Source organism: Mandrillus leucophaeus, unplaced genomic scaffold (genome assembly GCF_000951045.1).
Source record: "Mandrillus leucophaeus isolate KB7577 unplaced genomic scaffold, Mleu.le_1.0 Scaffold773, whole genome shotgun sequence".
Lineage (NCBI taxonomy): Eukaryota > Metazoa > Chordata > Mammalia > Primates > Cercopithecidae > Mandrillus > Mandrillus leucophaeus.
The window spans coordinates 837,560-863,975 of NW_012108397.1; the positions used below are offsets into that span (position 1 = coordinate 837,560).

General features: G+C 49.2%; 1 protein-coding gene across 1 annotated transcript in view; it reads left to right on the forward strand.

The window, feature by feature from the left end:
- FHAD1 (forkhead-associated (FHA) phosphopeptide binding domain 1) overlaps nt 1-26,416 on the forward strand; it is a 172,295-nt gene that overhangs the window by 105,081 nt on the left and 40,798 nt on the right. The window contains exons 15-19 of the mRNA XM_011966789.1: nt 10,119-10,276; nt 13,473-13,580; nt 13,817-13,924; nt 17,755-17,862; nt 21,587-21,694. Of these exons, the coding sequence (XP_011822179.1) occupies nt 10,119-10,276; nt 13,473-13,580; nt 13,817-13,924; nt 17,755-17,862; nt 21,587-21,694 (590 nt within the window). The remainder of the gene's footprint in view (nt 1-10,118; nt 10,277-13,472; nt 13,581-13,816; nt 13,925-17,754; nt 17,863-21,586; nt 21,695-26,416) is intronic.

The following is a 26,416-nucleotide window of genomic DNA, read 5'->3' on the forward strand; positions in this document are numbered from 1 at the left end:
GGAGGAAAGGTGGGTGGATAGAAGGATAGGTGGGTCTGTGGGTGGATGAATGGATGGGTAGAAGACAGGAAGGCAGGAAGGAAGGCAGGAGGGAAAGCAGGAAGGGAGGCAAGCAGGCAGGAAGCAAAGCAGGAAGGAAGATTAAGGCCATAGATGAGAATGGTATCACTTTGGAAGATTATTTATTCTTCAATCTTGAAGAACAGCCGGAGAACTTTGCTCCATGTTTTGCCTGATTTCATGGAAGCTCATGACTGACATGAAATTAATGAGAGAGAAGGGAAAGAGCCCAGGGCTGCACCTTAAGGAACTCCAACATTTTGAAGCTTGTTGCTTCTCCTTGCCAAATCACCCTCCAGAGAGCCTGCCTCAGTTTTATATTCTTTCCACAAGGAATAAGAATAGAGGAGTGATTTTCAACCCTGGCGCTTCAACATCCCCCGCAGGATGCTTCCAAAGTATCCAGAAGGTGGGGTAACATTCTTAAAAAGCACAAGCAAAACCAACATTAATTTTGATGTAGGAACCTTCCCCTCATCATATAGCAGAGAGTGTTACTGTTATTGCAATCAAGGCAGAGTCGTGAGCTTACTTGAAATGCGGTAAAACATGGAGCAGAGTTCTCGTTGTTCTTCAAGACCGGAACTAAAACAAAGACCCTGATTTCCATCCTGGTAATAACAGAGCCAAGCTACGTGTGCACTGTCCCCTTCCCACTCCCAAGACCATTTTAGTCATCTAGACTAAGTCCATAAATCTAGGCATATATTACTGTTAAGAAATGTGGGTTGCTGTCAGTGGTAATGGCTCATGCCTGTGATCCCAGCAACTTAGGAGGCTGAGGCAGGAAGATCATTTAAAGCTAGAAGTTCAAGACCAACCTGGGCAATGTCATGAAACCCCTCATCTCCAAAAAAATAAAAATAATAATAAATTAGCCAGGCATGGTGGCACAGGCCTGTAGTTCCAGCTACTCATGAGGCTGAGCCAGGAGGATTCCTTGAGGCTAAGATTTCGAGGCTGCAGTGAGCTATGATTATGCCACTGCACTGCAGCCTGTGTGACCCAGTGAGAACCTGTCTATAAATCAATCAATCAATCAATCAATAAATGCAGATTGTAAAGTTAAGCTTTCAGGCCAGTAATTCCAGAAAAGCTAAGGAAGACTGATTTTAGGCAGCATTCCTCAGACCAGCCATTTCATTCTGACTTCATAGAGTCGGGAGATTTGAAGGACATTAAGCAGGTCTCTGCAGAATCCCTCCCTGGTTAACACGCACCCTGGGTCAACAAGAAGGGGAAAAAGAAAGCAGTATTTCCCAACTACTGGTCCCCTTTCTTGATGCCCTTACCCCCACCCCCGCCCCCAGCTAACCTCTTGGAATGATGTTCCACGAAACACTCGTTGGGGAAACGGTGGTTTGCTGCCTACATATTCTGTGATTACAACTAAAAGAATGGAGAATAACAGAAAGGTTGGTAAGCAGGGCACATCTTTTGTCCACTCAGCAGAAGAGGAAGTTGATGGTAAAAGGCATTTTCTCTTCCAGTACAAGCAATATTACGTCAAGTGCCCAAAAGACTGAAAGAACAGGGTGAGCTAGAGTATGCCCCATATTCTCTACTCTTGTACCTAATTCCTAGCCCAGGGCTAGTCCAGGAGGAGGATCGGGAAGAGGAAGATGAGGAGGAAGGATGGGGAGGGGGAGGGACGAGGAGGAAGGAGGAAGGTGATGATGACGGTGATTATGGTAACAATGACAGTCATTCATCACTGAGGACTTGTATTCTAGATACGGTTCTCAGCATTTTTTATACATGATCTCATTTCATCCTCACAATAACTCTATGAGTTAATAATTTGCCCATTATCTTCATTTTGGAAAAGAGGAAACTGGCTCAAAGCTGGTTTTCTGATTACTCCACCAGGATAAGGTGATTCGAGGCACTTCACGTTACAGAGGCTGACAGGGAGTCCCCAGTCTATTCGTCGCCATCCCGCACACTCCCCGGAGCCGCCTGCATTTCTGGCTCCGAAGAGAAGGGTAGAAAGCACGGGTTGTTAACTCCTCCTGGGGACTTAGCACTGTGTTAGGTGTTTCACACGCATTGTGTACTTTTATCCTCCCACCTACCCAGGGAGGCACGTATGATTACCGTCTTTATTTTATTTATCTTTTTTTTTTTTTTTTTTGAGTGAAAGTCTTGCTCTGTTGCCCAGACTGGAGTGCAGTGGCATGATTTCAGCTCATTGCAACCTCCACCTCCCAGGCTCAAGCGATCCTCCCACTTCAGCCTCCCAAGTAGCTGGAACTACAGGCATGTGCCACCATGCCACCTAATTTTTGTGTTTTTTTGTAGAGATGAAGTTCCGCCATGTTGCCCAGGCTGGTCTCAAATTCATGGGCTCAAGCAACCCACTCAACTCCCAAAGTGCTGGGATTACAAGGCGTGAGCCACAGCGCCCAGCCTGTATTTTAAAAGTAAAGAAACTGAGACACAGTAATGTTAAAAAGTTGCCCGGGGTCACACAGCTAGTACATTAGGGCTAGGACTCAAACGGAGGTCTTCGTGACCCTAACACTTGTGTCTTCCCTATGACCCCTGCCTCTTCACCCCCACCCCCTACACACATACACACTTCCTCTGAAGATGTACCAAGGTACCAGGCACGTGCCCAGTCCCTTGAGAATGGGTGCTGTCATCGGCTCGGCCAGCGACAGAGCTGAGAGTCGTCTTTCCCTAAGGTAAACTGCATCTGATTCCTACCCTGAGCCATAACCACAGAAAGCCTCATCTGTATCACAGTAATGTTCCAAGCTGGGACACTGGGGACCTACTGCCAAGGCCTGAATATCAGCTGTGCACCTACTAGCTATGTGGGCAGTTACGTGATGTGGCTGTGTCTCCATTTACTTGCTCATGAAATGGCCATCCAGTCTCTTAGGGGCATATGAGGACTAAGTGATGGGATACACGCATGGCAGCGCTGGTCACAGGCAGCTTATACTTGGTGGGGGCTGCTGTCATCGTCAGCCTCCAATACTTGTTGACTTAATCTGACCTAAACATGGGTAGCCACCAGCCAGGCAGGCATGTGGGCCGCATAGCCTGGTTTACTTGCACCCAGGTGACATCCTTTGGAGCCTCTGCCCTGTCTCCATTTAGCAGCAAATGGGGTTTCCTTAGCTGTGAGCCCTCAATTGGGTTGAAGCCAACAGCCCTTTCTAGAGTCGTGACAGTGGCTCTGGTGTCCCGACTGCCAGGTGACCAAGCTGCAACCCAGTCCACGCCCCTCCAATCTCAAACTGCCTGCTCTTGACCACTGGGCTACCTGCCTCTTAGAACATCCTCCTAAGAGATAAAACACACGTCACAAACTAGGACGTAAGTCCTGAAACGAATCCCCCAGGGGAATCCAGGTGGGCTAAACGTCAGGGAAACAACTTGCAGTGTTTGTGTGAGATGTCATGTGTAACCCACAAGGTGAGGCCTGGTGGGGTCCAGTGTGTTCGGAAGGGTGGAGGATTTGCTTTGTGGTTCAGCTGGGAGGATAAGAATGTTTAAGCGGCACCTTGAAAGTCAGCTGAATACTCCTCCTGCCTGGTTTCTCAGGGTTCCTCTGATGAGGGAAGGAAAGGACTTTTTACATTTTTCTCTGCAAGCTCCATCGTTTGTGTCTATTTCTGCAAGACTTTGTTACAAACAAAGGACTTTTCTTGCATGCATGGCAAACCACTGAGATATCCAAGATACACTGTGTCTTTAAATGAAAAGAAAGCAAGTTGCAATACAATATGCTTAGTGGGCTTTTATTTTTTTTTAGATGTCAGTATCTGAGCAAAAGAACAACCTTGAGAAAAAGACATCAAACTGTTAGGAGTATTATCGCAGCAGGGTGGGATTGCATTGGACCTTGACTTGCATTCAGTTGTTCAACAACTGTTCGTTGAGGGCCCCTGTGTGCCAGCCACCATGCAGAACAGGAAGACGCAGCAGCAAACACTTCCCACATTGTGAATTTCTGCAACATATATAACTTTTGTAAACAGAAGTATAAGAAAGACTTGTTGCTTCCCCCAAAGAGCAAAATCCCATTATGATTACAGTTAGTCATCTCATCTAGAAATAGAAAGGTGATCAAATACTGGCCTCCCCTTCAGCATCCTCAACTCCCTCACCCCTTAGTCCTCCTCAGATCCCAACTATGATTTCATCCTTCTCCTTTGGTTCCTGGGTCACACGTTGCAGCCAAGCAAAATCCCAGACTTATCCCAACAGAGCCTCCACAGATGTCTGTATTCACCAGGTCCAATGGGCCAAGCCAATGTCAGCCCAGCCATCTCACCTCCTCCGCCATCTTGGTATCCTTGCAATGCACCTCCCCAATGCACCAACCCAAACCCTGTACTCTCAAGCCTCCAAACCCTTTGAAAAGAGAGTGACAGACCTAGGTCTGAATTCTGATTTACCACTTACCAGCTCTGTAGCTTAACCTTGGGGAGCTTCTGTCGTTTCACCTATAAATATGAACACACTTCCTTGCCAGGTTGTTTATAATGATTAAAAAGATGTATCAGACTCTTGGCATAGCACTGGCATACAGGAGGTGTGCTATTATTATAATATTGCTGTTCTCACGTTTCTGTGCTGGAAATCCTCCGAATGGTGCATTGCCCCATGCACAAGCATGTTCTCCTCGCTTCCTTTCTCTCTCTGTGTCCATCTTTTATTCCTTCCCTCCATCATCCTCACGAGGTCTTCCTCCTAGATGCAGCACGTACCCTGCCCTGTCTCCCCTTTCCTCTCCTTCCCAGGGACCTTGTGCACAAAATTCTTCTTTCTTTGGCGTCTGCGGCCTTTCTTTTCCTCTTAGTTCCTTCCCTTTGCCATCGAAGGGGCACTTCAAGATGGTTCTACCATCCTGAAAAAATCATTCTTCTCTGGAATCCATCGCTTCTTTTGCTCCTTTTCAATTGCTCTTACTCCTGTCTTCACCTGTGATCTTTAAGAAGCATGTTGCACCCTTGGTCTTCATTGCCAACTTCTTGGCCTTTCTGCCAAGTAACTGACGTGGGCCCCCTGCAGCACTGACTGGGCCACCACCCTCTCGGGGACCGTGTCTCTGACCTGCCCAACACTCTTCGTTCTCTTTTTTGAAACCCTTTTGCCCCTCAGCTCTTCAGGCCCTGGGGCACTCTGCTTCCCTCCTGATCTTTTCCATTCATTCCCAGCAGCCCCCTTCACCAACTCCTGTCCCTAACGAGGGTGTTTTCTCCTGTGCAGTCAGCCCTTGGTCCACCCCGTCTCCTTTCTCACAAAGAAACTCTGCACTTCCGGGCTTCCCCAGCCACTACTATGTGTTATCCATACGGACGCCTCTGCAGGAGGGGCTGCCGGGAAGATGGTGCAGGGAATCCAGCCGAGGCAGCAGGTGGGGTCCCTGGCTGGGGGCCATGGCCACCAGGAAGAAGGGGGCCTCTTTCTTCATTCACACGAGGACCCTGGATGGGCTGGGCTGGGCCGGCCTTGCCAGTCAGCATGTCCAGCTCTCCGCTGACCATCCCTCCCTCGAGTCCTGCCCATGCCTCCAATTCAGCATGTCTGAAACAGCCTGGGGGCTTCTCTCCCTCTGCCACAGCCCACCCCAACCCCACCCTGTCTCTCTCCCGTCTGATGGCGCGGCCACCATTCTACCGCTTTGAAAGGCTTTCCCTTTCTTCCTTCTCCTCCTCGCTTCTCCCACCCTCGGTTAGAGGATCAGCACTGAATTCCTGGGCGTCTCTCGGGCCCTTAGCAGAGCTCCCTGCCTCTCACTCGGAGGAGGGGAGCTTATCACAGGCAACATCCAGGATCGTCTGGTGACATTTTTGGTTGTCACAACTGGGGTGGGGTGAGTGGGGGTGCCCCTGGCATCCAGTGGGTAGAAACCAGGGATGCTACTAACCATCCCACAGTGCCTAAGGCAGCCCCCACGGCACAGACTCAACAATGTCAGCAGTGCAATACCAGCAATATGGCCGGACCTATCAGCAGTGCTGCAGCAAAGAAGCCCTGCCAGCTCCAGCCTCTCGAATGCAGCCCAGTTATTTTTCTGCAAAAGAAACACACACACACACACACACACACACACAACACTCTTCATCAGGCTACTTCACTGTTCTGCCAGCTGCTAGAATAGTGACTCAGACCCTGAGTCACACCAATTAGTCTTGGCTCAGCCACTGGCCTGCTGTGTGGCGTCGGGCAGGCCCACGTCTCAGAACGCCACTGCCTCATCTATAAAATGGGGACCCACTGGGCACCTTTCAATCATGTTTAAATCAAGTTTCCTCTCTCAAGGTGATGGTTGCAGGCCTGTCACAGCTTGACCTCACCCTTCCACGCCTCCTCCACCATCTGCTCCTCCCTCTCCCATCATCTACTCCAGCCCAAGTAAGCTCAGCACTTCCCCGGAGGAGCACTGCCTTTTCCTAACCCACCCCCACCACCCCCACATCCCTGTACGAAGCTATGGCTTCCTGTGACTATTGTAACAAATGACCACAAGAGAGTGGCTTAAAACAACACATTATTCTCTTAGCGTTCAGGATTAATTCGGTTTCACCGAGTTAAAGTTCCTTCCGGAGGCTCTAGGGTGGCATCCGTTTCCTGGCCTTCTTCAGCCTCTAGAGCTTCATTCCTTGCATTCCTTGGCTCGTGGCCCCTTCCTCCATCTTCAAAGCCAGTGACGTGGCATCTTCTGGTCTCTCTCCTTCCATCACATCACCTTCCCCTCTGTCTGTGGTCAAACCTCCCTCTGTCTCCTTCTTATAAGAAGCCATGTGATGACATTGGGTCCACCCAGATAATCCAGGATAACACCGCACCTCGAAATCCTGAACTTAAATCATATTTGCCAAGCTCCTTTTGCCCCGTACGGTCACACCCACAGGTTCCAGGGATTCGGACCTGGAATCGTAGGAGGTCATCATTCAGCCCCACACACCCCTGTTCTGAAGCACCCTCCCCCGGCTCACTGAATTCTGCCCACCCAACAGCACCCACACCCAGTGGTTCTTCAACCAAGTGGCCTTACTCGCTCACTCCAGGAATGATGTCTCCCTCCTCTGAGACCCTCACCCTCCCCTCTCCTTCAGCAGTCACTTACACGCCACCTGAGGTCATTGCGTGTTTCCAGCAGGCATTTACACCTTGTCTGTCGGACTGAACTGCAAGCCCCTGGAGGTCTTGGCTTTTGACCATCCCCCACACTCAGCACCATGCTTTACACAGAGTAGACAGTTAATAAGTGTTCTGTTGATGGTTTATTTTCCACCTCCAAAAAGAAAGTTGGATGTGAGCTCAACCAAGGCTTATCAACTCCTTTTTTTATTTTTATGTTTATTTTTATTTTTATTTTTTTGAGACCGAGTCTCTGTCTGTTGCCCGAGCTGGAATGCAGTGGCACAATCTGGGCTCACTGCAACCTCTGCCTTCGAGGTTCAAGTAATTCTCATGCCTCAGCCTCCCAAGGAGCTGGAATTACAAACATGCGCCACCACACCCAGCTAGTTTTTGTATTTTTAGTGGAGATGGGGTTTTATCATGTTGGCCAGCCAGGCTAGTCTCAAGCTCCTGACCTCAGGTGATCTGCCCATCTCAGCCTCCCAAAGTGCTGGGGTTACAGGCGTGAGCCACCATGTCTAGCCTAAGCCACCGTGCCCGGCTGCCTATCAACGACTTTAAAACCACAGGTTGGATGACAGCTCATGTTGTTTTGATGGGATGGCAACGTTGCCTTCATCCACCTGTCTGCAAGCTTTGGAGTTGAATTGAATTGATACTTACATTCTTCCTTCTGTTTTTTTAAGGGTTCTCTTTGTATCTGATATATCTTCTGGAACATTATAAAAAACTTATGAGCCAGACCCAGGAACTTCAGGTAATTCTTTTAATTTCTTTTTTTCCAAAGTTCATTTCGGCCCCTGGTTGGCATTTATATAGCACTGTGCATTTGAAACCTGTTTTTTCTTTATCAGCTAGTCAGTCCACACCCTCCAACAGGTGAAATGATTTCTCTGTTTGCACACAAAGAGGTACAGAAAAAGTTGGCTAAGATCTCCCAGGAGGGTAAGGACAAGGACAGGGTGCTGCCATCTGTCTGGCCTCCTGGGCCAACCACACTGTTTGTTTTCCTCTGTCAAAGGCCCAGAAGACTTAACGCCATCAGATTGTTTTTTTCTTTTTCCGAGTCTCGCTCTGTTGCCCAGACTGGAGTACAGTGGCGCAATCTCGGCTCACTGCAGCCACTGCCTCCTGGGTTCAATTGATTCTTCTGCCTTAGCCTTCCAAGTAGCTGGGATTACAGGCGTCTGCTACCATGTCTTGCTAATTTTTGTATTTTTAGTAGAGATGGGGTTTCATTATGTTGGCCAGGCTGCTCTTGAACTCCTGACCTCAAGTGATCCACCCACCTCAGCTTCCCAAAGTGCTGGGATTATAGGTGTGAGCCACTGTGCCTGGCCTTAATGCCATCAGATTTTGAAAACTGTGTTTGTTAAATCCAGTGGACAAAATACAGCTATCTATAGTACAGGCAGCAGAATTACTAAAAGAAAAGAAATATTCTAGAGGCAAATGAGCTTTAGGGGTTATATCATTCTGATAACGATAGCCATAAGAGTGTTATATAATAACCACAAAACTTCAGCGGCATTCAGCAGTTGCTACTTACTGCTCACGTGTCTGGGGTCAGTGGCAAGGTGGCTCTGCTGACCTTGGATGGGCCTGCCCACTTGTCTGGGTGTTAGCTGGCCTTTGGTTGATCTAGACCAGCCTCAGCTGGGGCGACTCAGCTCCACGTGTCCCTCATCCCCCAGCAAGTAAACCTAGGCTGTTCTTAGGGAGACTGCAGAGGTAGAAGAGAAAGTGGCCCAATCACATAGTGTTTTTCAATCTTCTGCTTGTGTTATGTCTGCTAAGATCCCATTGGCCAGAGCAAGTCACATGGCCGAGTTCAGTGTCTGGAGGCAAAATATGGGCGGGCACTGCAAGTTACATAGCCCTAGACATGGATAGAGTGGGGTGAAGAAGGGACCACCGTGCCAATCAGCCACAGAGGCTTGAGTCCAGGGATTGGCAACTTTCTCTGTAAAGGGCTAGATGGTAAATATTTTATGCTTTGCAGACCATATTCATACCTCTTCCACTCTACTACAGTAAAATGAAAGTAGCCATAGACAATATGTAGGCAATGGGCGTGATAAGTATGCCACGGTTCCAGTAAAACTTTATTTATGGCGGGCACGGTGGCTCATGCCTGTAATCCCCAGCACTTTGGGAGTCCGAGGTGGTTGGATCTCCCGAGGTCAGGAGTTCAAGACCAGCCTGGCCAACATGGTGAAACCCCCATCGCTACTCAAAATACCAAACTTAGCCAGGTGTGGTGGTGGGCACCTGTAATCCCAGCCACTCAGGAGGCTGAGGCAGGAGAATCACTTGAAGCCAGGAGGTGAAGTTTGCAGGGAGCCAAGATCATGTCCCTGCACTCCAGCCTGGGCAACAGAGCAAGACACCAGCTCAGAAAAAAATAAAAAATAAAAAAAAAGCCACCTTATTTACAAAAGTATGCAGTGGACCCGATTTGGCCTGTGGGCTGTAGTTTGTCAACCCCTGGTCTAGTCCCTTCTCCTCATTTTTCAGATAAGGACAATTTCAGTGTCACACAGCTAATGGGCGAAGAATCAAGACAAATGTTCAAGCCTCCTGGCTCCTAAGTGACTGCTTTTTTTTTCCTCACACCCACCTACCACTTACTAGACACCTACTATGTGCTCAGCACTGCTAAAAGCTTTCCATCATTATCTCACTTAATCCTTACAACTCTAAAAGGTCAATACTGTTATTAACTTCATTTTCTAAATGAGGAAGTGTCTAGAAACAATTAGAGCTGGGATTCTTTCTAGATCCAGAGTCTGAATTCTTAACCACTGCATGCTGTGGTGTTCTGTGATTTTAAGAAACTTTTGGGTAAACCTTTGTCCCATGAAAGGTAAACAATTGGTAAACAAATGTGGAAAGACTTTTTAGTTAGGCCTGTCCCCCATCAGCATCGGTTTACTTTTCTCTCATTTCAGATCAAGTTCAACAGTTCTCAAGAAACTCAGCAGTCTTTACTGCAAGAAAAGCTGCGGGAGCATCTGGCAGAGAAGAAGCAGCTGAACGAGGAGAGGCTAGAACAAGAGGAGAAGCTGAAAGCCAAAATCAGGCAACTGACGGAAGAGAAGGCGGTAAGGTGGTCCCTGTCATTTGCTTTACTACTGAAAATTGATGAAATGGTCTTTTATATGGGAAATTGAGGGCATATGTACTTAGACAAATCTCAGCTACTCTGTTTGGTGCCGTGAAACTAAATTAATTAAACAGGGTGAATAAGTGGGGAGGATTTAACATGAAGTTTGAATTCTAAAACTCACAGCAAAATCAGCTTGAAAAGGCAGCGTGATTGAAATTTCAGGAAACGGTGCCTTGTTTGTGTACACATTGCAGTCAGCTTTATAAAATCTGAGTCATCGCTGCAGGTCCTGGTTTGTAGCTGACAGACTGTTTCTAAATGTGCACAAGATCAACTTCAGATGACAAATTTCAGTCTTTTGCTTTCTCTTTATACATATCAGGGAAAACAAATGGCCAAAATTGCTACTGACTTTTCTAGAAACCAGGCCAGTCAGAAGACAGCAGCATCTCTAAAACTGAAAGGTGCCCGTGAATTTTCTGGGGATCTGGTTAAGATGCAGTTTCTGTCTCAGCAGGCCTGAGACGCTAGATTTCCAACAAGCTCCCAGATGGTGCTGACGCTACCAGTCTGCAGATCCACATTTTCTTAGGGTGAAGTCTTAGAGGAAGATTTTCCCAAAGTTTCCTGATCAGAACCACCCAGATGTTTTGCTAAAAATACAGATCTTGGTCCCCACACCAGACCCGTTAAATCAGAACATCTGGAGAGGGCCAGGAAACTATATTATTTAATGAGCTGATTCTCATCACTGTCCTAGAGTTGGCCCTTTTTTTTTGTTAAGATGGGGTCTTGCTCTGTTGCCCAGGCTGGAGTGCAGTGGTGTGATCACAGCTCACTGCAACCTCAAACTTCCAGGCTGCAGTAGTCCTCCCACCTCAGCCTCCCAAGTACCTGGGACCACAAGCATATGGCACTACACCCAGATAATTTTTTTTTTTGGTAGAGATAGGATCTTGCTATGTTGCCCAGTCTGGTCTTGAGCTCCTGGACTCAAGTGATCCTCCCACCTCAGTCTCTCAAGTAGCTGGGGCCACAGGCACACACCACCACACCCAGCTAATATTTTTATTTTTTGTAGAAATGGGGTCTCTCTGTGTTGCCCAGACTGGTCTCAAACTCCTGGCATCAAGTGATCCTCCCACCTCAGCCTCCGAAAGTTCTGGGATTACAGGCGTGAGCCGCCGTACCCAAGGGTTGGCCCTTTTTGATATTCAGGGACCCCTCCCATGAATTTTACCGTCTTTATGACTTTTGTCATTTAGGAGATTAAAGATTACTAATGCCTTGCACCTCTCCTCACCGACTCTCCGCATTGTGATCTAAGTGGGGTGAGGGTGTGGCCCCTGCTCTGGGATTTCTAAGCACTCCCGGGTGGGTGCAAAGTGCAGCCACAGTTGTGAGCCACTGTCGTGGGTGGGTGTGGAGCAGCCTGTGCGTGCTGACCCTGCTCACAGCCCCCGCAAGATAGCAGCCCCAGATCCACCAGACCTCAACTCTTCCCAGATCTCTCCTTTCTTCCCCAGAAGAGGACGGGACCTGCCACCACCTCCATCTTTCCCCAGCTCCTCTGCCACACACACCTGCCCTCCAGACCTCTCCCCCTTTCATCTCCATCCTCACATGTGTGTCCAGTTACCCCAAGACATCAGTCTCCTCCTCCTCCCCCTTCTCTTTGCCTCTTTCTCTGCTTTTCTGCATTTGCGAAATAAAAGATTAAAAAGGAAGAACCATCTGACCAAATCATGTGCAATCCGCATAAAGGTAATATTAATGATAGCTATAAATCAAGACGGGCACATTTTGAAGGGCATTTAGATATGGAAGAAGCCAGCACTGTTCCACAGAGAAGAAAATAAAACCAGGAGGTACCTAGAAATCTTCAGGATGTTCACAGAACTCTCCACCGACTTCCTTTTCTCTTCTCTGATTACCTTCTCCTTTTAACATCGGCATTCCAAATGCCTTATTTTCTCTTTTTAATTTTGGATGGACTTTTTCCCTTGTCAGGGTCTGGTATTTCAGCCCCACCGTGTTAAACACTGCGTTGGGCGCCTGCCTAGTCTTCCTAGACACCCATGGCGACACTGGCCTGGCAGAGTGTTCTAAGAGCTGGCGTCAGCCCCTCTTTTAAACCTGCAAACCTCGATGCACCCCACCGTCCTTGCAGAGGGAGGAAGCGACATCAGGTGCCTGCCAGACAGACTGTGACACTCGAAGGTCACCCTTCCTCTGACAGTCGGATTGATGGACTTGACCCTGGGGACTTCTTGGAAAGTTACCTCTTGGACATCAGTGCCAGGTGTCCTGACTTTATGTGAGCCTTCCTTAGCCCTTCTGACTCCCATCACCTGCCCTTTCCGAAAAAAACATGTGTCCAGGCTCATTAAGTAGCCTCCCTCTCATGAATCTTGACTTGTTTGAGGACTTTGTTTCAAAGGGGGGAAAAAAAACGTCTGGGTTCCTCTATCAATCTAGCATTCTTTTCTTATTACCAGTTGTTGACAACAGTCACTTGATTTGTGCACACACCGATGCATTAGATCAGGGATTGGCCAAATTGTTCCATAAAGGGCCAGATAGTAAATATTTTCAGTTTTGCAGGTCATATGCTCTCTGCTCTTCTGCAAAAGCAGCCATAGACAATACACAGCAAGCACAGAGTGTTCCAATAAAACTTTATTCACAAAAACAGACCAGATTTGGTCTGTAAACCATTGTTTGCTAACCTCTGGTTTAACACAGGCTTCAGAATCAAATGGGTCAGAGTTAGAATCCCTACTCATGTGATTTACTAGTAAACTGGGTGGATTCCTTCATGTAAGCCTGTTTCCTCGTCTGCAAGGTGGGAAGCGTGGTTATCACTGTGCCAGCCATTTCGTGCTCATCATCCCATCCACCCCTCACATCAACCCAACACAGGAAGACTATTACTGTCTCCATTGTACAGGCAGGGCAACTGAGGCTCTGGTAGCTTTACTTCCCCAGTGTCTTACAGCTGGAAAGGATCAACCTGGGGCTCTACCCTGGGTCTCCTGACTCCAGAGCACATGCTCCGAGCTCCTAGACTCTGCTGCCCACAGCCTCCCCAGGGGAGTGTGGTGAGGAGTGAAGAGGTAGCCCATGCAGTGCCTGGCAGTGTCCAAATTCCTGCCATGGTAACCATGTCTATTAAACAACAGTCATTGGTTTCCAGGCTTTGGAGGAGCGCATTACGCAAGAGAGAAACAGAGCGAACGAGACTTTGGAGGAAGAACGGAAGAGAATGCAAGAGCTGGAGAGCCTCCTGGCCCAGCAGAAGAAGGTACGTGGCTCAGGGAGACAGAGTCAGCTCGAGCCCACATCAAGGCCCTGCAGCTAAGAAGGGTGGATCTGGGGCTCTGGTCTGGGCCCGCTGGCTCTGAGTTCCAGGGCTGTGCCGCCCACAGCCCCCCACAGGGAGGTGCAGTCAAGAGGGAAGAGGTAACCTATGTGGTGCCTGGCAGAGTCCAAATTCCTGCCACGGTAACCATGTCTATTAAACAATGATCCTTGACTCAGGCTTTGGCGGAAAGCGTTACCCAGGAGAAGAACAGAGTGAAGGAAGCATTAGAGGAAGAGCAGACACGAGTCCAGGAGCTGGAGAAACGCTTGGCCCGCCAGAAGGAGGTACGCCCGGGGAGATAGAGTCGGCTGAGGCCCAGTCGGCTTCAGGGCCATGTGGAATTAAGTTCAGAGCCGTTGATGATGGGGGTGAGAGTGTGGTGGAGCCCTCCTCATGGAGTTTGCGTTTGGGTGGACTCAGCTACTTCGGGAAGCGTGGGAGACTCAAGGGAACCCCAGAGTTGTAGCCTTGACAACCAGCTGGGAAAAAACTATAAACAGTGTAAAACACAGTCAGAGAGAGCGCTTGGGAGACAGGTAGGAATGGTGACATGGGCATCTTCTGTGTTCCAAAGCACAGAAACGGTAGAATGACAGAGTCATGGGACCTCAGGGCTGCATGGACCCTCCACCAGCATCCAGCCTTGAGCACCACCGCTGAGGAATGTTCTCCACCCCAGGGCAGTCCATCCCAGCATGGATGCCTCAGGCCAACAGAAAGTTTTCCCTTTAGGTTGAGTTGGGTCAAACTCTTATGCCTCAGAAGAGTATCAATTCTCCGCCCTCCCCTGCGCTCCCACGAGGTACGTCCACTTCCTCTTCCACACGATGACTCAGATGTGTGAAAATAGAGGCGCCCGTGCCCTGCATCTGCTCCTCCCCAGGCCCAAGCACCCTTGTTCCTCAGGTCCCTCACAGGACTGGAACCTGGTGCTGGCCCCCTCCTGTGGCCTGTGCTGCTCTCCAGAAGTCACAGACTAGGAAGCTCAGCAACTAAACAGGGTCTGTGGAGGTTACGTTTGGCCCCAGAATATTTTACTTTGAATTCATAGAATCTACTTAAAAGTTCAGATTTCCATCCACTCCCGAAAAGTCAGAAAATCTAGCCCTTGTTTCTACTTAGCAAAAATGGACTAGAAGCCTTACCGGGTAGCAGCAGTTTGCCACAGTTTTCACCACTCCCTATTGCGTTAAACACAGCCCACGTCATTTTTTGGTATCTGGGCTTCATAGGCATTTGAGTTTGTCACCCATCACCCATTTTCTTCCTAAAGGGAGGTGGCCAGAACCGCTGTTCTCCAGAGGTGGCCAGAACCACTGTTCTCCAGCCACGGTAGCCTAAGGGGAGGACTTTTCCCTCCCTCATTGAAGATGTTCTACTTCTGTTAATATGTCTAAACTAGCGTTTGGGAAAGCTCTGCCACATTTGTGGATTCATGTTTAGCTTGTGGTCACCCTCAGATCCCTGATCCTTTTTCATGTCTGCTTTCATGAATTCCTCAGTCCTGACACAGCACAGGGGAGTGCGGGCTTTGCAGCCAGATGAGACATGAGTTCGAATCCAAGCAGGGCTACTTCCTGGCTGCAGCAGACCTATCACTACCTCCCTTTTCGAAGGGGCAGCTGTGGGCTCAGATCTAGTGTATAATGGAGGGCCTGGCCCGGCTGCAGCAGACCTATCACTACCTCCCTTCTCGAAGGGGCAGCTGTGGGCTCAGATCTAGTGTATAATGGAGGGCCTGGCCTGTGGAATTATTGCCGAGTAAATGGCAGCTGTTGCTACTGTCTCTGCTGCCACTTGTGCCCCTTCTTCTGTTTGGGTATTTGTTTTTCATCAACATCGACTCCTCAAGTAAAATCCTTGCCCATCCATCACTGCAGTCTCTGGCACAGCTGTATCCTGCAGCCTCTCCCAGAGCATCACTGAGGTTTGCCCCCAAGTAATGCCTCCAGGGGTGGGGATGAGGAGCAGGGTCTCCAAGGAGTCACTTGAGTCAAATGCCCCAAGATGGGCCGGGCGCGGTGACTCAAGCCTGTAATCCCAGCACTTTTGGAGGCCGAGACGGGCGGATCGTGAGGTCAGGAGATCGAGACCATCCTGGCCAACACTGTGAAACCCCGTCTCTACTAAAAAATGCAAAAAACTAGCTGGGCGAGGTGGCAGGCGCCTGTAGTCCCAGCTACTCGGGAGACTGAGGCAGGAGAATGGCGTAAACCCGGGAGGCGGAGCTTGCGGTGAGGTGAGATCCGGCCACTGCACTCCAGCCTGAGCCACAGAGCGAGACTCTGTCTCAAAAAAAAAAAAAAAAAAAAAAATGCCCCAAGATGTCAACAGCAAAGGCCTGGGGAAGATCCTTGAATTTAGAGACTTTGAGGCCATGGGGCTCGGGAGAAAAATTCAAGCTTCATTGCAGAGAGGATCTGTGGTTGGGTCACCCTGGGTCTGTTAAAATGTCAGCCTACTTCTGGCAGAACTTCTCTGTGGCTTCCTATCGGGGAAAATTGAAAGAGCAGCCCCAGCCACAGGCTCCATTCAACTGCCAGTGGCTATTTGATTTTCTTTTTTTCTGTCTCCCAGTCTTCAGTACAGCGGCATGATCTTGGCTCAGTGCAACCTCTGCCTCCCGGGTTCAAGCGATTCTCATGCCTCAGCCTCCCAAGTAGCTGGGATTATAGGCGCATACCACCACGCCTGGCTAATTTTTTGTATCTCTAGTAGAGACGAGGTTTCACCATGTTGGCCAGGCTGGTCTTGAACTCCTAGCCTCAAGCGATCTGCCTGCCTTGGCCTCCCAAAGTGCTGGGATTACAAGCGTGAGCCACCGCACCCGGCCTGATTTTCTTTTCATTAGCTCTTCCGCCACATTATAAGGGTTTTTAAGGTCAACAGAATCACTAGGTCATAATCTGGATCTTGAGGTCATGTTCAAAGTTAATCCCCGTTATCCGTTGTGAACTTGGAAGCACGGCAACTGGGTATGTAGGGCCTGCGTGTGAGCCAGGCAAGGCCTCTCTTCCCAGTAGTACCTGTCCTGGCTACAGAGGAGCTGCCCAGAGGAAGGCCTGGCGAGTGTAGACACAGAGTCAGACACAGCAGAGCCAACCCTAAGTCCCTAGGAAGTGCCTCAAAGTCTCTTTCACAGTTCACAGGAAAATGTCCTACCTCAAAACCCACTTCAAAGGATCCAAATAAACATGAAATTCTTATGATGTCACTTTTCTTCTGCTTTAAGGCTGGTGTTGGGACAGCAGAGTGTTGGAGTTTTGTCAACTACTTTTCACTGCAAAGTATACAATATCCTCAGCCATATTCTGGATTAACCACTTTTTGCGGGCTCGTCTGGGGCCCTCACCACTGGTTATAATGGCAACCATCTTCCAAGTTCTAAATACCTGACAGTTAACCTGGTGTTTGAAAGACAAGCCATTGGAAAATAGAGGTGGCCCTTCTCGTGGTGACTGGAAACAGGCTGGCAACATATTTCCTTTGGTGATTTACACTAAGCTGTTTAGTTGAATAGCTTACCAGCAAGTAACTTCCCAGACAAAACTCCTTGATTAGGGCACTCAATACTGGCCACACTTTCGTCCCTGCATCCTACCAGAACATTGCTTGTCCCTTCTAGAAATTGGCATATTGTGGCTCATTAATCCAACATACTGCCCTTCTCTTGAAACCGAATTCTGTTGAAGAGATTTATTTCAATAATGGAAATTCCATTATTAACGAGACTCTTCTTTTGATCAGAGAGGCTGCCTGGCCCCGTGACAGGAAGCTGCGCCTGCTGCTCCCAGGTTCCCTGTTGAGAGCTCTTTATTCAGGCTCCGTGCTTTCCTCTGCGCAGACTTCAGATCCTGGCCTCACCTCTGACAAAGGGTGTGGCTCTGGGCCCTCAGACTTCCTGCTCCTCGGTTTCCTCATCTGTAAAATGGGCACTCTCAGCACTTCTCTGACAGAGTTGCTGTGAGACTGAAGGGCTGGCCAGGGGCCCAGGCATATCTAATAGCCGCCCCAACACTTCGGCTGTTATTGTTACTATGATTATTATGATCATTACTAGCAATTTCCCCCCTAAATGTGCAGGCCACCAAGTGCACTGGTCGTTGATTTGCAGGTTTTGGAGAGCAGCATAGCCCACGAAAAAAGAAAAGCAAAGGAAGCCTTGGAGTCAGAAAAGAGAAAAGTTCAGGATCTGGAGAACCACTTAACCCAACAGAAGGAGGTATGAGCAGCAGCAGGAAAGAACCTTCTGGAAGGAGCTACTGGGAGATCCCTGGGAGAGTCTGGTGGGAAATCGGGCAGGTATCACAGTCACGCCTCCCTTTGAAGTGGCCAAGATCTGCCATTGACTGGCCATGTGACCTCTGGCAGATCGCCACCTCCCCATCCCTCAGTTTCCTTGTCTGTGAAATGGGAATGCTAAGTCCCTGCCTCATCAGATTAGATGCTCTCAGGTGTAAAGTACATAGGACTGCACCCTGCATCCTAGAGGGCCCTCGGAAAGTTCTTTTTGCTCTCTGGTTCAGCTACCTAGGAAAGAGGGATCCTCCCCAGGAGAGAACCCTGGGTTTCAGCCTGGGTCAGGGGCTTAGCGAGCATCGTCCTCACGGTAGAGAGGCATGTATGCCACACCCGGCATGGCCACGGGAGAAAGCACTGCTCCTGGCCTGGCCTGCTGGTGTCGTGGACTCCGGAGCAGACCTTCCCTGGACTGGCTGAGGAGTAAAGGACACAAAGAGCACAAAAAGAGATGGCACAAGTGAGTGCATAGTAAGCCCACGTGGTTGTCACATCAGATAAGCCGCAGGAATCAGCGCCTTCTGGAATGGACAAGCAGATGGGCACCCCAGGACAGAATGACACCAGGGAGGAAAGGAGGGGTCAGAGCTGGAGACATCCACATCCACCCACCCCAGTGCCACCAACCTAGGGACCTGGCCCACCAGACACACCTGCCCAGAGCAGCATGAGAGGCAGGCCCTCAGGTCAGCCCGGATGCCCGGGTCACACCCTGGAAGTAAGAGCCGGGGAGCCAGGAGGAGGTCACTCAGGGACCCACATGGCATCTCCATGAGCTGGGCTTTGGGGACAGAGGTGGCACAGACACACACCTCCTGGCCCCCACAGAACTTCCGGAAACAGAGCTGATGGCTCAGTGAATGCTTTGATTTGGTTTCATTCATCTACCCATAAATATTCATTTATCCACCTGCTGATCTCAGTTTCATCCATCCACCCACCATGTGCCAGGCCCGGTTCTGGGTGCCACGGACATCGCAGTGAGCAAGACAGACCAGGGCCAGGCTGCCCAGAGCTTACATCCTAGCGCAGGGAAACAGACAGCCTTCGGGAAGCAGGGGCGGCTCCAGGGCCACAAAGCCAAAGCAGGCTGGAGGGTGCCCGAGGGCAGTACCACTCAGGAAGTGACATTCCAGTGAGAACTGGAAGGGAAAAGGAGCCTGGGGGCAGAGAGGACCACTGGATAAAGTGGCACAGGTGTGAAGGTCAGGACCTGAGCTTGCCAGGAGGTGGGGGGCGGTTCGGTGGGGTGGGAAGGAGACTGGGTGAGGAATGAAACCAAAGCTGGCCCAAGATGGGAGGCACCAGAGCACAGGGGAAGGAAATAGGTGGGAGAGGCGGGGAAGGAACTGCAGAGCTTGGTGGGCTAAAGGGTTCATTCTGGGCTCAAATCTCAGCTCTGCCCTAACAGGCTGTGTGACCCTGGGCATGCCCCTTGCACTCTCCGTGCCCTTATCTGCCATGTGGGTGTGGTGGCAGAACCGCCCTAGAGGTGTAATATGAGGAGTCAGTATATTCATGGCTTGGGATGCACCTGCCCTGTGAGGTCAGAGTCCAGGTGGGGTGGGCAGTTGAGTGGGCACAGCAGGGTGGGGGCTGCACAGCCTGAAGCGAAGCCCTTGGCAGCGGGACAATGCCAAGCCCATGGGGGAAGTGAGGTCAGAGTCCAGGTAGGCAGAGGGAGCACAGACACGCTAAGGGGTGGGACCCAAACTGTGGTCACGGCTACCCCCAGAGCCTCCCTTATACATACGGGCCAGGGATGGGGTCCCGAAGCTCAGGCTACAGCCAGGCAGTGTCTTGGGCTCTGTGCCAGCCTGGTTATGAACATATAAACTCATCTTGCCAGGTGCGGTGGCTCACGCCTGTAATCCCAATACTTTGGGAGGCCGAGACAGGCAGATCACTTGAGGTTGGGAGTTCAAGACCAGCCCAGCCAACATGGTGAAACCTTGTCTCTACTAAAAATACAAAAATTAGCCGGGCCTGGTGGTGCACGCCTGTAGTCCCAGCTGCTCGGGAGGCTGAGGCAGGAGAATCACTTGAACCTGGGAGGCGGAGGTTGAAGAGAGCCGAGATCATGCCACTGTATTCCAGCCTGGGTGTCAGAGTGAGAATCTGTCTCAAAAAAAATGTAAATTTAAATTTAAAAATTAGAAAAAAGAAAAAGAAAAAGAAAAAGTCTCCTGCCTCCAAGTGGGCAGGGCTTGAATCAGGGCCCAGAGGCCGAGCGGTTAAGGCGAGGGCCCTGGCATCTAAGCCTGCACCACCGCTTCCTGGTGATGACACCTTGGAACACTGCTTGTCTTTATACTGCCTCCTTAAAGGAGCCTGCATGTCCTTTCTTGTGAAACGGGGATAATCAGATAGATGCTCTCTGGGGTTTGCAGATTGGATGCACTAACACATTCTGTGCACTATTTTCATTTGCAACACACCAAGCAGTGCATAATAAGAGAAGGGGAAGAGCCCTCACCACAGGGCATGCGGAAGGGTGTGGGTGGCCTTGTAGGACGGGCAGGACTTAGACCTGCAGGGCAAGGATTGAACCATCTTAAGTGAAGACTTGACAGTGAGAAAAAGCCAGGTCTGCATTGGGAGATGTGGTCGGGTAGGGGGGCCTGGGAGTTGGATATGCAGAGCCGGGTGGGGTGGGTGGGTGCCACTCACATGATGTTAACACCGGCAACATTGGGAACATCGTCTTTCCTTCAGGACCACACACATCTTGAGTCTCATACTGTCCCTTGAATTAGGATATTCCCATCTCCTATCACTGCATGCCCTGTAATAATTTTCATTCGTTTTTCTTTTTGCCAATAATACCTGTGCATTAAAGAAAATTTAGAAGATATAGACCTGTGAAAAGAACAAAATAAAAGTTGCCATAATCCCAATTCCCCCCAAATAACCGTCACTTACATTTCAGTACATACTCCTCTGGTCTTTTGTTGTACATATACATATATATTTAAAATCCTTTTCTTGTGAACTTTATGTTGGTGGGGGCGGGGGTGGTGTGTAATTGCAAGAGTTTCAACAGCTGCAGATAGAGTTTTTCAAGCCCTCCCTAGCTGTTTACCTCCCAGGGCATGTACAGGTGAGTCTGGGCCTCCGATTCCCTCCCCGTCACCAGGTATATGGCATTTGTGTTCTCAGCTACAAACTGACCTAGACTGGAATTTTGGGAACCCATGCCTTTGTAGACTGGAAGTGGCTGCCTCGGTCCTCCTTTGGAGCCATTGACATGGGTCTACAGAGACAGAAGGCACCTCCCCCGCACTGTCTGTCCTGCCCCACCTCCCAAACAGCCAGGTACTTCCAACAAAGGCCAGCATCGGTGCCAGCATATGCCAGTTTATTCAGTGACTCAGCGCCAAATACCAGGACCCAACCACTCACCAGCATGTCACTTCCTGAACACCTGCCTTGAAATCTTGAATGATGACTCACTCACTCCTTTACACACATGACTAAGATATGGCTCCCGGGTTCTCACCTCTGTCCCCAGTGGGTGCTTTGTTCCTTGAGATCTTTCTCTCCAACCCTGACTTGGTGGCTTCCACAGTGACTCGTCCTGGTTTCCCTTTTCGGTGTCATTTCCCTTTGAGGGCACAGGCCCTCAAACCACTTTCATTGACTTCCAGGTCTCAGAGAGCAGCATTGCCTACGAGAAACGCAAAGCGAAGGAGGCCATGGAGAAGGAAAAGAAAAAGGTGCAAGACCTGGAGAATCGCTTAACCAAGCAGAAAGAGGTATGAGCCGCAGGGAGGGAGAGACAAGAGGGGCCCAGCACGGCGAAGGGCAGTGCGCCAGAGCCAGGCTCTGGGTTCAGATCCTACCTCTCCCCATGGCTGGCTGTGGAACTTCAGGCAAGAACCCTAACATCTCTGTGCCTTAGTTTCCCCACTTATGAAATACACCTAATACATACAGATCAATCTCCTTGAGTTGTTGTGAGACATGACTGCTGTTATACCCACAGAACACACGGAGAGGCACTCAGCATTCCACATATATGTGTCAGCTGCCTGTGTTAGCATGGCAAACTCATGACTGGGAAGTGGAGGGACAGGATCCAAAGCCCGGACTGGCTGACTCCCCAACCCTAAATCTTCACCCCTCCCTCTCTACTGCACTTCAGCTTTGGGCTCAGCTGCTTAGCTTAAGAGAGGAGATGTTGGCAGCGTGCAGGTGCTCATACATGTAATCCCAGCATTTTGGGAGGCCGAAGCAGGCAGATCACCTGAGGTCAAGAGTTCGAGACCAGCCTGGCCAACATGGTAAAACCCCATCTCTACTAAAAATGCAAAAATTAGCTGGGTGTGGTAGCACGCACCTGTAATCCCAGCTACTGAGGAGGCTGAGGCAGGAGAATCGCTCGAACCCGGGAGGTGGAGGTTGCAGTGAGCTGAGATTGCGCCATTGCACTCCAGCCTGGGTGACAGAGCAAGACTCCCTCTCAAAAAAAAAAAAAGAGAGGAGATGTAAGGGTATGGACACCTAGGTTTCTGATCAGGCCGATATCAGTTTTCCAAGCAGAGGTTGTTGTCATAGTTATCATCACCTTCATAATCAAAATGCATTTACTGTTATCACTGAGAATTGTAAACATAGTAGGAATAGAAGTGGATTTCGCACCTGACCCTGTCTTGGGTACATAAGCAGTAGGGCATAATTCACTTCTCCTGCGTCCCAGCAGTACAAAACACATACACACACAATTACCAATATGTCAAAGTCAAAGCCCAGTTGACAAACATGCAACCTGGCAATGATGGGTTAAATTTAAATATAGGTGACTATGACTTCAAAGGATTTTCGGGACCAGCTAGGACTAAAAAGGTCTCTATTCACATCAACCTTGGATCATTTTCTTCAAAGAAAGATTTGCAAACATTAGCATGCATTTGGATCTCTGGGGAATTTATTTTTAAATGCCTGTTTCTTGGACCCCACCCCAAGAAGTTCTGACCCCCTGGGTGGAGGACAGACTCAGGAAGCTGCATGTTTCGTAAGCAGCCCAAGTGGCGCTGATGCACTTTAAACAAGGCTGCTCTAGGGAGGTTAGTCAGGAAGGCACATCTGCATTGCACGTCAGCCCTGGACACCAGTCTTCAAGGAGGGACCTGGAGTAACTGGCATGTGTCCAGAGAAGGCAGACGAGAGTTGGGTGAAGTGATGCAGGACTTGTCAGCCCAGGGCCGTCACGGTCACAGAGGACCCCTGCAGGGAGGCACATGCTGCAGGCTGTGGGAGAGCCCGAGAAAGGCAGCCTCTTCCCAAGCAGCCGTGTCCCCCAAACGATGTACCATGGATCCTCCATGAAATACACTATGGGTAGGCAAAAAGGCGAGGTTAAAGTTTTAAAAGTAGGTAAGTCGGGACGTAAAAGGGATCCGGAATGAGACTAATGAAAAAAAAAAAAGTGTATCATGAAATCAATGAATGAGTCACAATTTTTCCTCTAGCAGTTACAGTGCAAGGGAAATCCCAGCTGGTTGTACAATTTGCTAGACAAAAATGGACCAACTGCTCGTGGAAATATGACCATTCTTGGTACTAGACCAGAGAGAATCTCTCCTACGGGTCATTACGTAGAGGATTCTGCAACAAGCAACCTTCTCAACAATATCCTTAGAACAGTAACATCAGAAGGTAGGGTCTTGGCCAGGCGCAGTGGCTCATGCCTGTAATCCCAGTACTTTGGGAGGCCAAGGTGGGTGGATCACCTGAGATCAGGAGTTCAAGCCCAGCCTGACCAACATGGTGAAACCCCGTCTCTACTGAAAATACGAAAATTAGCCAGGCATGGTGGCGCATGCCCGTAATCCTAGCTACTGAGGCTGAGGCAGGAGAATCACTTGAACCCGGGAGGTTGCAATGAGCCAAGATCATGCCATTGCACTCCAGCCTGGGCAATAGAGTGAGACTCCTTCTAAAAAAAAAAAAAAAAAAAAAAAAAAAAAATGAGGTCTCATGGCAGCCCTCAAAGTAGACAGGTGACATTACCCTAGACAAGCAAGAACAGGACCCAGCCCAGGGATTCACCATTTACCAGGAAAATCGAAAGAAATACGAGTCAGGCAGAGAGTTGTGTGTTTGCACATTATTTTATTTGTACACTCGGAAGAGCAATCAAAGATTGATCTCATCTATATAGGCAAAATGGAAAAGGGAGAGAGGGAAAAGAAAGGAATGTCCAATGCATGGGACCAGTGGACTTTGTTCTCCTCTGCTTGGGACAAGCTGCTGAGCAGCCGGCAGGGAGCAAAGATGGCAGGCCGCGTGATCTACTGATAAGCAGGGCAGCTTCGCAGCTCTTCAAAGAAACGATTTCAGTTTGTTGTGGATTATTTGGGACACCTGGGGTGTGTCGCTGAGCTGTACGTGACAAGCTGCTCCGTGGGATGCCTGCCAGCGTCTCCAGTGAGCACCTCCGTAGGCCAGGTCCGCATGAGGTCCTCCGTGGAATATCCCAACAGTAACAGCAAGGTTAAGACCCTGAAAAAGAATCAGACGGAGTTAAGCGGAGGTACGCAGAGGATGCAGCAACTCCCAGGAGAGGCTTGCAGGAATAACATGATGAAAATGGTATAGGGATTTAATATTTTCAAAAAAAAGTGTTTTCTTTCCTGATTATTAAAAAAAAAAAACAACAACAAGACACCTGTCATTCTAGAAAACTTGAAAAAAAAACCAGAAAATCACTCCAAAGAAAATAATAACTAACAGAGTCCACTGAGCACAGTTGCCACTGTCGACATTTTGATGTGATTCCTTCCAGACCGCCTTTGTTTTGAACCTCAGCATCGACATCGATAAATACCGATTTATGACCAAGTTAGTGATTTACACTGTGACACTGTGCACAGTGCTTTGGATGCTATTTTTGATATTTAACATACGACGTGTCAACCTTAAATAATGAGATTCTCTAAGCATAGAGTTTATTTGAGCTCAAAGCTTGAGGACGGCAACCCAAAAAACAGACTTCAAAAGAATGAGTCAGCATTCCAAAGCAGGGAGGTGAAAATTTCACTTTGATAGGCAGTTAACAGGATCGCAACGTCTTCCACACAAGGTCAGCACATGCGGTTATAGCCCTTTGGTTGGTCACAGCTTGCTACATTCCTGGGAAAATTGCTTTAATGTTCCAGGATGAGGGGTGATCATCTGAAGGAGTCTTATCTCTGGCGCTGCCAGGGCTTTCCCACTCATTTACAGAAAAGAACAGAAGTTGCAGGTGTGTGCTACGTGACCCAGGCCCCACAGCCACATTCCTCTTGAGTCTCAAAATAATGTAAGGTTTCAACCGCTTTAAGTTTGAATGATTTTGGCCATTCACAGTGACTCACGCCTGTAATCCCAGCACTTTGGGAGGACAAGGTGGGAAGATCACCTGAGGTCAGGAGTTCAAGACCAGACTGGCCAACATGGCAAAACCCCATCTCTGCTAAAAATACAAAAATTAGCCAGGCGTGGTGGTGGGTGCCTGTAATCCTGGCTATTTGGGATGTTGAGGCAGAAGAATCACTTGAACCTGGGTGGCGGAGGTTGCAGTGAGCCAAGATCGCCACTGCACTCCAGCCTGGGCAACAGAGCGAGACTCCGTCTCAGAAAAAAAAAAAAAGTTTGAATGATTTCATTTTGCATAGAATGTCTCAGTGTCATCAAACAATCTTCTGTGACCCAGGTTTGCACTGTGCTGGATGGATCCCAACTTCTTTTCTTCTCCCCTGGGTTGGTTTCTCACTCTTCACTAGTGCGGCAGATGCCCAGCTAACCCACCCTGTGCATCAGTCTTTACGTCCTTAGGAAAAACTCCCTAAAGTGGAGTTGCTGAGTCACAGGACTTACACATTTTCAGGCTCATAATACACATTCCTGAATGAGTGTCTAGAAAAGTCACAGCAGTTTGCACCTCCACCAACAGAGTTTAAGAATGCCTAGTACTTCGAATATATTTTAAATTGGATTAACTAATGTTCATAAGATGCCCAGCACAGTGCCACTCAAGAAGCCCACACTTCACATTTATTGCAGGAGGGACTCAAAGAGAATAGAATGTTGACTATGAAAGATCGAAAGAATCTTTCATGCGGTGGTGGGTGCGGTGGCTCACGCCTGTAATCCCAGCACTTTGGGAGGCTGAGGCAGGTGGATCATGAGGTCAAGAGATCGAGACCAGCCTGGCCAATATGGTGAAACCCCGTCTCTACTGAAAATACAAAAATTAGCTGGGTGTGGTGGCATGCGCCTGTAGTCCCAGCTACTTGGGAGGCTGAAGCAGGTGAATTGCTTGAACCCGGGAGGCGGAGGTTGCAGTGAGCTGAGATAGCACCATTGCACTCCAGCCCAGGTGACAATGTGAGACTCCATCTCAAAAAAAAAAAAAAGAATGGGTTCCAGGATAAGGGATAAGAGATGCCCAGGACAGGGCCGCCGGAGCCCTGGAGGAAAGGGGGGTGTCCTGG